The following is a 14,669-nucleotide window of genomic DNA, read 5'->3' on the forward strand; positions in this document are numbered from 1 at the left end:
TTAAACCCACCGACCAGTTAGTTTAATAAGATTAATACTTGATTCTTTAAGCAAGATTAGAAATTCGAATCATAATCATTACAAATGAAATAAACTGAATTGTGACAGTCGTCTCATATGGATTAGCCTATCAATAGATTGAATAACAACGGTTAATTAAAAAGATGAAATTAAACCAAAACTAAATGGAGAAAATAATCGGATGACAACAAGATCACTAGTTTTATCATTGAAACATAAAGAAACAAACTTCCATACATTTCATGATATCATCAAATGAACTGAAACAATAAGTAAGCGATGCATATGCTGTTATCAAACCAACATAATGTCCCTGCTTCGACACAAGGATCGTCCGAATTAGAAGAAAATTCTCAAGTCGCAGCGACTTAGAAACCGTGAATTTTGATGTTGTCCTTCTTCACGATGCTAGCCTGATCGAAAAAGAAATGTGATGAAGATTAGGAACTCGAACACCAAACTGCAGCGGATGTTCTTTAGCATACACATATTCAAAAGATGCAAAATAACAATAACCTGAACAAGGTGGATACATTCTTGCTCTGGTCACCTTGAAGTTGAATAACCTAAACATAAACAACAACGTAACAAACTTAACCACCATCCGATAATGGGTATCGACGATGTTAATAATATCGAAAGGAGTTATAGATATACCAGTCCTAATTCAGGGTGTTGGACCACAGTACCATTGCAGCAAAACTCCTTCTTCAGGTCTTTTGAGTATCTTGTTGTAGCTGAATTCTTTCTTCAACCCCTGGACGGTTGTCAAGCTTTTCCTGCCGTTCCGTTGCTGAATACGAATGTGCACATACTCCTTTGCACCGGCACCCGAGTCATCAGCATTTGCATCAGCAAAGGGATCTAGCCCAATAATAGAAACCCCCAAGTTAAACCCAAAATTAACAACAAACATCAACAATTACGATAAATAGCAAAACTCAGGAAGTTAGGATCTGAGCATACCAAAGGCAGTTGGGATCTGGGCGTCGAGATCAGACATGAAACTCAGTTGATCAAAGGAGGCTTAAGAACCACAAGCTGGGACCTAAACATGTACCCAATACCAACATCAGATATGACTTCATACAAAAGAAAATCAGGAAGCCACTAAATTCTATGATGGCACCTAATCCAAAGTAAGATTCTCGATTTTTTTTCAATCGATAGGTAGAAAAGAACAAATAAAAAGCCCCTCAAAAAGAAAATTGAAACTATAAGTATATAATCATTGTAAAATCAAAACCATAGGCCAATGCGAAAACAAGGATTATTCAAACTTGTTAGGAATAAGCCAATAACCCATACTAGGCATATATTAAATCCTACTGTTCGAAGATTGATAGAATTCCCTATCAATCTTCGACTTCCTTAAAGAAAACAAAACAATTAAATAAATAAAAACTCCAAAGCGCTTTACATTATGCATTATGGAATAAGTGATAAAAGAATTAGCTCCAATTTCATTGCAAAAACCAATATAGTTAATCTAAGTAAGACATTATGTGAATCAATTAACATGTGAAGACTAAAATTTTCAATATACTCTAATTATCTAAAAATTATCAACGAAGCTCCAGAAGAAGGGGGAAGGGTAACCTTGAATGCTGAACGTTGTTCCTTTCATTCAAGCAAAAACGATTCTTAATCTGAAGTAATTATGAATAATTAGCATATAAATTAAAGAAACCAAAACGATTCTTGACGCTGGGAGTGCTGTCGCAACTTGTTAACTCCGATTTTGAAGTGTTTTGAGCTAACTCTTCTTTGTTGGGTAAGAGAAGAATAAATTTTTAATTATCACGCCGTTAAGGGGTTAACGAGAATTAACGGTTGAAAGATTAAAATCGAACGAATTGATAATGTAAGGGATCAAACACACTTAATTTTTTAAACCGGAGACCAAAATTGATCAGATCGAAAAAAAGGAGACCATCCGTATAACTTACCCATTTATTTATCTAATTATTTATTTCTGATTTTAATTATTATTATGTTGATGCGAAAATGAGTTTTCGTGTTGGCTGTTCACCTCGTTAAAATGAGATGGAGTCCATAAGATCATAAGAACTTTGGGAAGGAAAAAAGGTCCATGTGTTTCAAATCATGAGCTTTCTTTTATGTGTAAAAGAAAAGAAATAAATTATCTTTTTGTCCCCTTTAATTATGTTCTTAAACTTAGGGAACAAAAATTGACTCGAAAAATTAATTTTTTCAACTCGATTCGAAAAAAAACTCAATTCGAATTAACTTCGAATTGTAATTTCATATATTCGACTTGACTTGAAAAATTTTCAAGTTCAAGTCGAATTATAAAATACAATTTGAATAACTCAAGATTTTTAATGATTAGTCGATTGATTTTTAAGTTAGAATTAAAACTCTTTATGATATATGTATACCATATATGAAAAAAATATAAGAAATATATATGTATTGTATATGATTATAAAAAAATAATTTAAATTGATTAAAATAATATCAAAATATTATAAATATTAACAATTAAATTTAAACAAAATCTCAACTCGAATTTTATAACTTGACTTGAAAAATTCCAAATCAAGTTTGAGTTATAAAATAAGGCCTGTCAACTTAAATAATTCAAAAAAAAATTATTCGACTCGATTGAACACTCCTACCCGCATACATTTAATACTCACATTTAGCCATGGTCCTTAACTGAGGCAGCTGAGATGATGATGGATGGGACACAAATGAATCTCACTTATATGGATACCATTATTATATATTATATGCACAACATATTTAAATAATAATAATCTTCCTTCAATGAAATAAAAGGATAACCCATTGCTTGCTGTTCTATGATTTACAGATACATTAGAAAACTCATAGCTAATATAATGAAGCCATGCTTGTTCATTCTTATTGTCGACAACAACCTTTTGTCGCAAGAAATAGTCGAATTAATCACTCATCGGGATAGCAACCGCGTCGTAAGATATATAAAAGGCGAGAAAAGGTCACATATTTGCAATTCCTACTTCTGGTAAGGAGAAAAAGCTAACGGAAGCTCAAATTAGCCGGCAAATGGTTTACCACCTAGAGCCAAGGGAAGCCTAGGCCTCGAAGACATGGAGCTGTGGAACTATACACGCTACATTAGAAATCTTAGGCTTGTTTCAACTAAGGCAGGTCCGTTCGCTACCGGTTGTTTCGATAGAGCCGTAAACATTTGACATTTGAATTAACTGAATTAATTCAAGCAAGGCATTGCATATCACAACCTTTAAGATAAAATAACAGATACTCTCATGGCAGACATAGATTAACAAGAAGTAGAGGTTATGATCATCAAAATAAGTAAACGTCAACAGTTTCAGGTATATAACAAGTTTCTTTAACAACATGGATCTGCAAACTACATCCAAATCCAATAGAAAATTCAAGCTGAACCTTTTTGAGTTCTAGAATTTCAAGGCACAAATGATTCTTCAACTACGAAACTGTATTCTCATACATGTAACTAATCAGGTTGTAAAAGATACTAAATATCACGACAGAGAAATTAAAAGGAAAAAAAGAAGAGTGTTATGGCTCAACAACAGTCACCTGTTGCCACTCCCCATCTACAGCTTCTTTCCACAATGTCACATTGTTGTTCCCATCAGCCACAGCCAATATGTTTCCGGTCAATGACCATGACACCCTCCACACCGGGGTACCGAAATCATGCAATACTTTACCTTCCCACTGATCCCCTTCCTTGGCCACTGTCCATATAATTACTTTCCCGTCCTGGGACGCGCTTGCGATGGTAGATTTCGGTAGCCCCAGATTGGGTGCCCAAGCGACATCCCGTACCCAATCAGTATGCATTTGAAGAGCTGGAAAGCAATCCATCTTCCAGGTTCCATTGTAGAGCTTCCACACTTTTACAGTGTTATCACATCCACCAGAGCAAAGTTTCTGAACAGGGTCCAGCAAGCCAGAACCAACTAGAGCACCGGGTGCTGTCGATGGAGCCCATGAAACAGATGTTACACCAACCGGGTGAGCCTGATCAATCCTTGATACATCCCAGCCTCCGTCTGCCCTAGAGGTGAAAACCGATATATTTCCATCGGAAGAACCGCATGCCAAACAAAGTCCCAATTCATGAGGGGCCCAAGCGATTAAATTAACAGATGACTTATGCTCATCAAACATATGAGCCTGACTCCATTCATTCTGATTGCCTTCCTTCCAAATAATCACACGCCCATCATAACAACAAGAAGCAAGTAAAGAGCCAAACTTTGGATGAGCCCAAGCCACCTGCCATACTGGTCCTTGGTGACCTGTCAGAGTTGCTAAATGCTGGTGTGTATTGTTGCTCACCCCAACTATCTTAATCATGCTGTCTTATGAGGCGGTAGCAATACGCTTACCATAAAAATCCATGGCCACATCATGAACCGTGTCCTGGTGGCCGGTTTCAATCTTCTGCGAAGGCATTTTCCCCTTATCTGTGAACTATCCAGTTTCAGTATCAAAAAAAGAGCTGAAGTTTTCAATAAAAATCCAAACATTCCATAAGAAAAAAAGAACCACACACTAATCTAAGAAACTACAACAAAAAATAGAAATCAAGCATAAAGAAGAACAAAATCCAAGGAACTACAACACTAATTATCACATGACTTCGGTAAAGTCTTTGTTTCATCAAGATTTTCATTCTTATGGGCCATGGATTTCATTTGATGCCTTAGGTTTGAGAATATGCCTTGATTATAGGGGAAAAAAGGCAACAGTGACAACTGCCAGAGCTCCATCAGAATACGGATCATATTCCTACGCCATCAAGGCCAATAATCTTCTATTTATCTCCAGTGTTATTGGTCTTATTTCCATAGGTTTGTGACGTATTCATTAAAATTTATTGGCATGTTAAGGTTTCTAATCCTAGATTTCGCATATAACTGAGGTATCAAATATTAATCATAATTATTGTTCTATTCCAAACTATGAAACTCATCTCGTCACTGTAAATGTGCCATTTCAGAATTCCAAATTTGAAGCTCAAATCAATACACGTTGGCTCTCAGCGCTTAGATGCAAATCTATAGGATATCCAAAAATACGAGATATCTATGCCAAATGTGAGCACAATAGCATGAAATGAGGCCGAGATCTTACCAGTAATCGGCGAAAGGAACAGAAGCTTCGATCGGATCGGAACCGCCTAATGTTTCAAAATTAATCATAATTAGATCTAATAAAACAGAAATTAAATTATAAAAAAAAAGACGAAAGAAATGTATTCACCTTGAAACAGGGGAAATTTGAAGAGGGATTTGATCTATAAAATGGATTTTTGAAGATTTTGGACTTGGGATGGAAATAGCGAAGGCCTAGGGCCTTGAATCGATCACCTCGCTTTATGTGGCCAAGCTAGAAGTGAAATGACGAGAAAGGGCTCAAGTTAAGTAGGTGCTAAGTTGTAATTTCCTTGAATGGGTTATGGGTAACGTCAAAAATTGAATTTTCCTCTTTCATTTTTTTAATAATTTCTTTATTAAAATAGATTTAAAAACATGTATTAGAAATTGTTTTCTGTTATAATCTCGGGATCGAATACGACATACGTAAAGATATATAAGCGTTTATTGTCAAATGATTAACTATATTTCAAATATATATTACTTTGTATTCATCGAGAGAGTCTTAAAAACAACTTGTTAATGTAAGTCTAAGAAATGAGCATAAATTAGTTGCAACTGAAAATCTTACCAAAAGTATAATATTTTAAATAAAATAAAATAATATTTTAGGTTTAAACTGGAGATATTACATTCTTCATAGTATTTTATGTTACAATTAAAAATGTTACAAATTATATAATTTTTTCAATTGTAAACCTTAAATTCGTAACAATATAACTTTTTCGGTTTCAACCGAAAATGTTACGAATTATATAAAATTTTCGATTATAAACTCTAAACACGCCGTATATAATTCTTTTAATTACAACAGAATTTATTATAAATTATATATATTTTTAGATTAAACATGCTAACATTTTTTAAATAAAAATCGCTTTAAATTAAATTACCGCATAGGAATGGCAACGGGTCGGGTTCGGGGCAGGTTTTGCTCGCCCCGTCCTCGAACCCGAAATGAATCCCCATCTCCGACCTCGACCTGATCCCCGAAAATTTTTTATCGGGGCGCCCCGTCGAGGATTTTTTTTGCCCCGTCCCCGAACCCGACCCGAAATATTATACTCAAACTCGAACCCGAAAATATTTTATATATAATTAATATAAAAAATATAAAATATTATATATATAATTAATATAAAAATATAAAATATTATATATATATATATAATCGGGGCGGGACGGAGATATCTTGTCCCAAACCCGACCCAAAAAATCCCCAAACCCCGACCTGATATCATTCAACCCGACTCGACCCAAACTTGACCGAATTTTGAATTTTCCATCGGGTCGCTGCCATCCCTCTTACCGCACAACAAAACTATCCGAATTTATCTTATACTAAAAGAAAAAAATTAAGCTACAAGGAACACCAAAGTCTGCTTCTTATCTCTCTCGCTCTCTCTCTAAATTCCTTCATATTTAGTCTCTCTTTCATCCGATTGTTTCATATTCATTCATAATTATCCAAAACACTTGAATCTACTCCTTGTTAATTTCAATCGTCTTGTTCTTGTTCTAATTTCCTTAATTTCCTAATTTATTTGTTCAGAAAATTGAAATTTATTTCTCAAATCCCTATAAAATTGTTTGTGTAATATATGTATATATTCGTTTAATTCCAATCAAGAGCTTTTCAAAAAATTTAGCTTGTTTTGGTTTTAATAGAACAATAAAATTTTGGGGTTTTCTTCTTTGTTCTGTTTTGTTTGGATTCGAAGTTTGTTTCTTTTTAGTTTTCCTTTGTTTATTTTCTGTTAAAATAATCTCTATATAATTTTCAAATAGAGACACTTTTAAACCCGTAAATCTCTTCAATTAAGAGGATTTTATCTTTCTGGGTTTTTATCAATTCCTCTTAATTTCTCCGTTTAAGCAAAAAACTCAGCAATTGTTTTTCTTTGTAAAGGAACAACCTTTGGTGTTATGTTAAAAGGAGAAATTGGGGAAATTATCGGGGAGAATTTTTATTTTTCTGGGTTGTTTCAATTCTGGGTTTTCTTTGTCGGGGTTTGGGATTATGAGGAATAGTGGAGATGGACAAAGGCAAACTAAAACGCAAGGTGGTGGGGTCGTTTCCAAGTCATCTTGGAGTTCGTTGCGTGCAATTTCCAGTTACTTAAGGATTTTTTCTTCCGGGGCTTCAACTGTCGCACGGTCGGCGGTGTCCGTGGCATCATCAATTGTGGACAGGGAAGATGATCCTGGGTATGATCAGGTAATAAGAAACAAAATAAGTGTTTTTTTCCATCTTAATTTTAATTTTTAATTTTTAATGCGGAATTTGTTAAAGGTTGGAAAGCTTATTGTAGTTCAATTTGATGTTTCTTCAAAGAGAAAATTGTTTTGGTATTCTTAGTATGCCCAAGTTGAGTTCTGTTATATAGAAATGGAATTTCCTATTGGGTTGAACTTTTCATAAGAGGAAATATTTTCCCCTTTAATTGGAGAACTTTAGAATGGCCATGTTGAGTTTCTTTTCTTAAATGAAAAAGAAAAATGGGTCTTTTGGTTATAGGCAGTATGATTTTGGGTTTACTTTGGTGAAGTTATTGAGTTTTGAATTTTCTATTTACTCTTTTTGATGATTTTCAGTTTACCATTTGTCCTACTTCTTGCTTGAAGGTTTTCAGGTACTGATATATATATATATATATATATATATATATATGCGTGTGTATGTGTGTTTATAGGTAGGGCGATTGTACGCTTGTATCTTTGTGGTTTTGTTTTGGGAAGGGAAGGAAGATTGTGATCAGTGGTGTGATTTTTGGTTGAGTAACTTCCTTTTCCTGGTTAATAACTGATGCATCTAAATGATATCCTTTTAGGTTTGTCTTTCTTAAGTATGATTTATAATTAAGAACACGTCAAACATGACTAATGTCATAGTCCTCGGTCATTTTTGTTGATGTAAAGGTTAATTGGGCTGGCTTTGACAAGTTAGAAGATGAGAAAGAAGCCAATCGACAGGTTCTTCTGCTTGGTTATCGATCTGGTTTCCAGGTTTGGGATGTTGAAGAAGCAGATAATGTTCGTGTCTTGGTTTCAAGACATGATGGTCCTGTTTCATTCATGCAAATGCTACCAAAACCAGTAGCAGTGAAGAGATCAGAGGACAAGTTTGCAAACAGCCGTCCCCTTTTGGTAGTTTGTTCTGAACACCCCTTCTCTGGGGGTGCTAACATTCAGGATCATTCTTGCAATGGAAGTGTCCCACACAGCAATGGTTCAGGGAATGGTAGCACTGTAGCTGCCATTGTCCAGTTTTATTCCTTGAGATTTCAATCTTATATACATGAGCTGAAGTTTAGATCAGTTGTTATTCTGTAAGGTGCAGTTCACGAATTGTTGCTATAGCTCAAGCAGCTCAGGTATGCTACTTTATGCGAATGTTTTTTTAGCATCATTACATCTATCAGATTTTGAGAATTAAGTTTTATATCATGCAGATCCATTGTTTTGATGCCACAACATTAGAAAAGGAATATACAATTGTTACAAATCCTATAGTCACTGCCTGCCCTGGTTCCAGAGCTGTAGGTTATGGACCTTTGGCAGTTGGTCCTAGGTGGCTGGCTTATAGTGGCAGTCCAGTTGTAAGTTCCAATTGTGGACGTGTCAGTCCACAACATCTTATGCTTTCTGCAAGTTTTCCTGGTTTTTCTTCAAATGGGGGCCTGGTTGCACACTATGCAAAAGAATCCAGCAAGCAACTTGCTGCTGGTATTGTCACCTTAGGAGACATGGGGTATAAGAAACTGTCGAAATACCTGCCAGACTCGTACAGTTCTCAGAAAACAGGAAATCCTAGCTGGAAAGGCAATGGAAATGTTAATGGTCATTTTCTCGATACTGATAACATCGGAATGGTACATATTTTCTCCCCAAGTCTGATTAAACTCACAATTTAGACGTTTATTTTCTGAACTTCTTTCTTTTTGTCTTTTTTTCCACCTTTGGCCTCATACAGAATCCATAATTTAATATCTGCAAATTGCTATCTTTTGTTTTGTTAGACTTGTATAAATTTTTCTGTTCAATTTCAATATTTTATGTACTACTACTTACTAGATATCGTTTAGTCCGAGGCTTGTGTTCTTATAAAGTGTAATACAAAATGAATTTTCAGTCTTGTTCTCTTGGGTTTCAATCATCTGAAAATAATATAAGCAAAACCCATTTTACATATCACTTACTATTTTTTCCATTGACTTATCAGGTTATTGTTAGAGATTTTGTCAGTAAGGTTATTATTGCTCAGTTTAGGGCACACAAGAGCCCTATTTCAGCATTATGCTTTGATCCCAGCGGGACTCTTCTTGTGACAGCTTCAGTTCAGGGTCATAATATCAACGTTTTCAAGATTATGCCTGGACTTCAAGGAAGCACATATGCATGTGATGTACCAGCATCATATTCACATCTCTACCGACTGCAGCGTGGTTTTACAAATGCTGTAAGATTAATGTCCAGTGTAATTTGTACCTTTTTTAGCAACTTGAATATTTCCTTAAGTCTGTTCTCCATTCTATTGAGATTTCAGGTAATACAGGATATTAGTTTCAGTGATGATAGTAATTGGATTATGATTAGTTCTTCAAGAGGGACAAGCCATCTATTTGCTTTCAATTCAGTGGATGGATCTGTAAGTTTTCAGTCTGCTGATGCTGGCTTTGCTCCTAAAAATGGCGGTTTGGGTGTTATGACTAAGCCACAAGTTCACTGGCCTCCTAATATAGGAGCACAAACGCCCACTCAAACAAGTCTTTGTGCTTCTGGACCTCCAGTGACACTTTCTGTTGTAAGCAGAATAAGGAACGGAAATAATGGTTGGAGAGGTGCTGTAAGTGGTGCTGCTGTGGCTGCAACTGGCAGGATGGGTTCCCTTTCAGGGGCAATTGCTTCAACTTTCCATAACTGCAAAGGCAATAATCTTTTGTTTGCCGAGAGTAGCTCTTTGAAGACAAAATATCACCTTCTGGTTTTCTCTCCTTCTGGATGTATGATACAGTATTCTTTACGACTATCTCCTGACAGTGATCCAACATCGGTTGTTTCTGGATTAAACACATCATATGAATCATCTGCAGAATCTGATGTTAGGTTAGTAGTTGAGGCAATACAGAAGTGGAATATTTGTCAGAAACAAACCCGGAGAGAACGAGAAGATAATTTAGACATATATGGTGAAAATGGAACATCAGAAACTGGTAAAGTATATCTTGAAGATATTAAAGAGGGAACTACATTCCCTGACACGTCTGCTGTTGACAAAGCAAATACCAACACCGAGGAAAAACATATTTTGTTTATTTCAGAAGCTGAACTGCAGATGCATCAAGCTCAAACGCCATTGTGGACAAAACCAGAGGTATTATTCTGTGGTTAGGATTTCTTTGATGTTTGGTTGTGGAGATATATATGCTTATGCTTGAAGGTGCCAGTTAGCTCCGGACTTGGGATTGAATCATGGTTTCAGTAGGACGTGGAATACTATACTATTTTTTTTTGAAGAACCTTATTTTGTTATTTATTTTCAGATGTACTTTCAATCAATGGTTATTGATGGCACCAACATGGCTGAAGAAAATTCTTTTGTTGGGGAAATAGAGATTGAAAAGTTGCCAACTTCCATGATTGCAGCACGGAAGAAAAGCTTAGTTCCAGTTTTTGACTACCCTCAAATTTTTAAGTTCCAGCAAGCAAGGTGTGCTGAAAGCTATTTATGGTGACCTGTTTTACTGATTCTAAGGATATGCATGTCAATTTTTTTATACCTGTGCACAATTCCGGATACTTAAAGTGATTTTGAAATAAAGCATTCTGCATCTCAAGGGTTCAGCCCTATAGGATCATCAGTTCAATCAGTTGCTTAGCGTGCATCGCACTTTTGGTTTTTAGCCCTTGTTTTTTTTCTTTTGATTATCATTGGCCTTTCCTTCAGCTGCTTGATTTGCTTATGTTGACATCCATGGATATGTTGTTAACTATTCTAGTCCGGTTTACAGGATTCCAACTGTAGATAGCAATAGCAATGGATGCCTGCTGCATCAAAGGTCTGGTTTTTCTGAAAATGGCCAGCTTTCAAGTAGAAGTAGCACCGGCTCTCTTAGTTCCATGACCGGAAATGGTGCTACAGTTGCTGAATTTCAAAACAACATCGAAGAAACTAGATTAGATGGTCCACAGATGCCTTTAGGAACCAAAAGTTTTGTAAATAAAAGTGTCAGCCCTGAAACCAACGCTCAGCTTGAGATTGTAAATAATAGTGAGAACTCAAGAACGGAAGCTCAACTCAAGTTTGTAAATAATAACAGTGAAGAACTCCAGATGGGGAATCATTCTGAAGAAGATGAAGGTGATGAGTACGATTAGAGGTAATCATATTTCTTTTAGTTTAAATTATTTGTTAAGTGTTACCTTAAATGTTCCCAAACATATAATCTTAACTGGAACAAGCTTTTGCTTAAACCTCAAGGAGATAACTCGGCTAATCTAAAAATCACGAGTTTCACCTGTACCAAGATGTTCGTTATTCCTTGTCATTTTAATGTGTTATCACTTTCCTTTTGATTAATTTAATGGCTCGATAAAGCTCTGCACAAGGTGTCAAACCATACCTTTTTCGTAATTCTGTTGGCTGAATAATGATACGTTTCATCTATATAATTTCTGTCCCTCTTTTTCCTTGTGCTTCTAGTTAAATTGATCAGATAACAAGCTTTCTGGAGATTACGATCATGATCATGAACTGAAGTTTGGGCTCAATCTCCTTTTTCAGGTGTGCATTTTTAATCATTTGATTCTCCAGTGGCCTGATTAACAATGTTTAATACCATGTTTAGCAATGTAAACAAGGGACAGAAGGTTGCTTTTGACTGTGAAGCGAATTGCTTAATACTATGTTGGGTTTTTCGTATATTTAACTCTGTAAATTACAGTCAATGAATTTCCCAATAGTTGTGATGTGTAAGTAATAGAATTACAACTCCGACTCTCTTCTATTCTATTAATTTATAAAGTTTATTTGTTGCCATTCAGTTTAGGGTTTGATCAAGTTGCAATTATCCAAGTAAAAATTTCGGTCCGTGTCGAATATGAATATATTATGTTCGCACTTGCCAAAATATATTTAACTCTGATAACTCCAGGATTTGCAACCCGGAAATCGTACCGGCTTCGATGGTTTCTAGATGGTGCATACGAGGACAAATGTAGTTCTTGTAGCTTATCCAGCTTACTTGTCCCGTTTGGTAGTACTCTTACTCGAGCGCCCGAGAGATCCGTCACCTGGAGTTTATAGAGAGCTCCGACTGGTGGGATTTTCTCTAGACGACAAGTCTCTTAGTAGAAGAGCTGGAAGCTCGCATAGCTGACTAATGGAACCTGGCAGAGAAATTAAATGAGATTGGCTCAAATTATGGACTCTTAACTTTTCTAAGTAGTAAATAGATTGTCATTGATTTTGTTAATAGGATTTCCGACTGGAGAAACTCGACGATTGCTTCGGCGACTTGGTGATGTTCGTAAACGGAATACTTGTGCAAGGTTCCTCCGAGCCTTGTTTTGTCGATATCGGTATTGACTACATTCCGGTCCGGACCACATCATGCAATTTCACAGTTCCAGCAGACTCACCCTCTTCTAATAAGCAATAAACCTTCTAAGTTTCATCATTGCGATTCCATCGTTGAAACATTCTCTCTTGTGACTCTAGGGCTGTAAACGAGTCGAATTTACTTGAGTTTGAGTATTGTTAAATTTAATTTAACTCGAAAAATATAAAATTGATATCGACTTGAAAATTCACAAACTTAAAATTTTCAAACTCGACTTATACTCGTAATGAAAAATTGAAGCTCAACTCAACTTGACAACTAGCGAGTTCAAAATTTTCAAGTTTGATTAAAAATAAATAATTAAAACTTGACTCGAGCTCGAAAAGACTTGAGCTTAAGATATTCTCAAATTTAACTCTATTGATAAACTCAAGTTTTAACATAAACCTTAAATACATGAAAGCTTTATATTTTATTTTTTTTAAAGAATACATAAATGTTAATATTATTAATAATTTAATTTAAAAAATTTAAAATTTTAATATATTATTCTTTTGAATTACTTGTGAGCTTTTCGAGTTCGATAAGAAGTATCTTAATTCGGTTCATTAAGAATATGAATCGAGTTCAAGTTCGAGTTAAATTCATTCGATTCAAAAGTTGATCAAACTTTACTCAAATCAATTTAAAATAACTCGTAATTTATCTCATCTCATTTACAATCATAGTTACGACACACTTGATGGCACGAAGAACTCTATGAAAAGTGACCATGGACCTTTCTTAAAAGCATGAACATAACTGGAAGCTCATTGCATGGACTTTATGAAAAATGATCATGGCTATCGCAGTAATGGCCGGAGACGTTTTAAATTTAATGTATAATCTTAATCGTTCGAACATTAACAGATCCAACGGCCTATAAAAAATCGATCATTAATAGATCCAACGGCCTATAAAAAGCGGTGACGGATAGGAATATGAAAATCCTAGAGTTTTCCTGTTGGGGTGGTTTGTACATGGATAAAAATGGTTAATACAAGAATACAAGATATATATTTATATATAAACCTTTTTCACATCTAAATTGTGAGAGGATCAGAAGAATATATAGATTATTATTTAATATATATTGTGTAAATCAATAATGTACGTATGATTCTCTATTAAGCGATAACTTTATAATATTTAAAAAAAATAAACTTATAAAATTTTAAAGAGATCAAAATATTATTAATAAAAAATACAAAATATATATAAATATATAAATTTAAAATTTTTAAGAAAAACGATTATCTTTAACCGGTCCATCAATGATATAAAATATTTATTTATTTTAATTTTAAACTCTTTTTTTGAAAATTCTCTCCTAATTTCTCTCATTGGTATGTCGTTCATCTATTTTTTTTTCTTTTTTTCTTTGTTGATTAGTGACGACACCAACTTTAATGTTGATTACAGATTGTCGATATTCTTTATTGTCCTTTTATTTTTTATGTTACATCTTTATTTTTTTATTTTCAATAAATCTGTTTATATGACACGTTTTCATATGTCTTTATAGCACGTTTTCATCTGTCTTTATGATATGTTTTCTTATGCCTTTGACCGTTGTTTTCACTTATCTTTTTTAAGGGTTTATTAGACACCGTCACGACTGATCAAGATGACGCTTATCTATTATATTGTTGATCTTTCCTGCTTTGGTCCCTCAGATTGCATTTGGATACTCGTTATGCGTTCGTGATATTTTTTTCATGTCACTCGAGTATGAATTGCAATTTGTCGCTGGTCTTTTAGTAACTTGATCTCCTTTTGTAGTTTGTTTGCCGATGCGATCAAATTTATTTATATCAATCTTTGTTCGAGTTTTTTTGTTAGATTTTAATCTTTCCCCTTATGTGATATAAGTTGCTAGTGT

At 34.7% G+C, this 14,669-nt stretch overlaps 1 protein-coding gene and 2 pseudogenes across 1 annotated transcript; 1 reads left to right on the forward strand and 2 right to left on the reverse strand.

Moving 5' to 3' along the window:
* Window positions 1-389: 389 nt before the first annotated feature.
* On the reverse strand, window positions 390-1,033 carry LOC120167212 (annotated as a pseudogene).
* Window positions 1,034-3,345: 2,312 nt separating this feature from the next.
* LOC120167382 (protein transport protein SEC13 homolog B-like) lies at window positions 3,346-5,355 on the reverse strand. Its single transcript, XM_039176414.1, has 3 exons — window positions 5,293-5,355; window positions 5,164-5,209; window positions 3,346-4,493 (listed from the first exon to the last, which is right to left on the reverse strand). Exon 3 carries the CDS (start codon window positions 4,381-4,383, stop codon window positions 3,577-3,579), a length of 807 nt encoding a protein of 268 aa, XP_039032345.1. The 5' UTR covers window positions 4,384-4,493; window positions 5,164-5,209; window positions 5,293-5,355; the 3' UTR covers window positions 3,346-3,576.
* A 1,623-nt stretch (window positions 5,356-6,978) lies between these two features.
* Window positions 6,979-12,229, forward strand: LOC120167378 (annotated as a pseudogene).
* Window positions 12,230-14,669: the final 2,440 nt, after the last annotated feature.

The sequence above is a fragment of the Hibiscus syriacus genome, unplaced genomic scaffold, assembly GCF_006381635.1.
Source record: "Hibiscus syriacus cultivar Baekdansim isolate YM2019G1 unplaced genomic scaffold, ASM638163v2 tig00111671_pilon, whole genome shotgun sequence".
NCBI lineage: Eukaryota > Viridiplantae > Streptophyta > Magnoliopsida > Malvales > Malvaceae > Hibiscus > Hibiscus syriacus.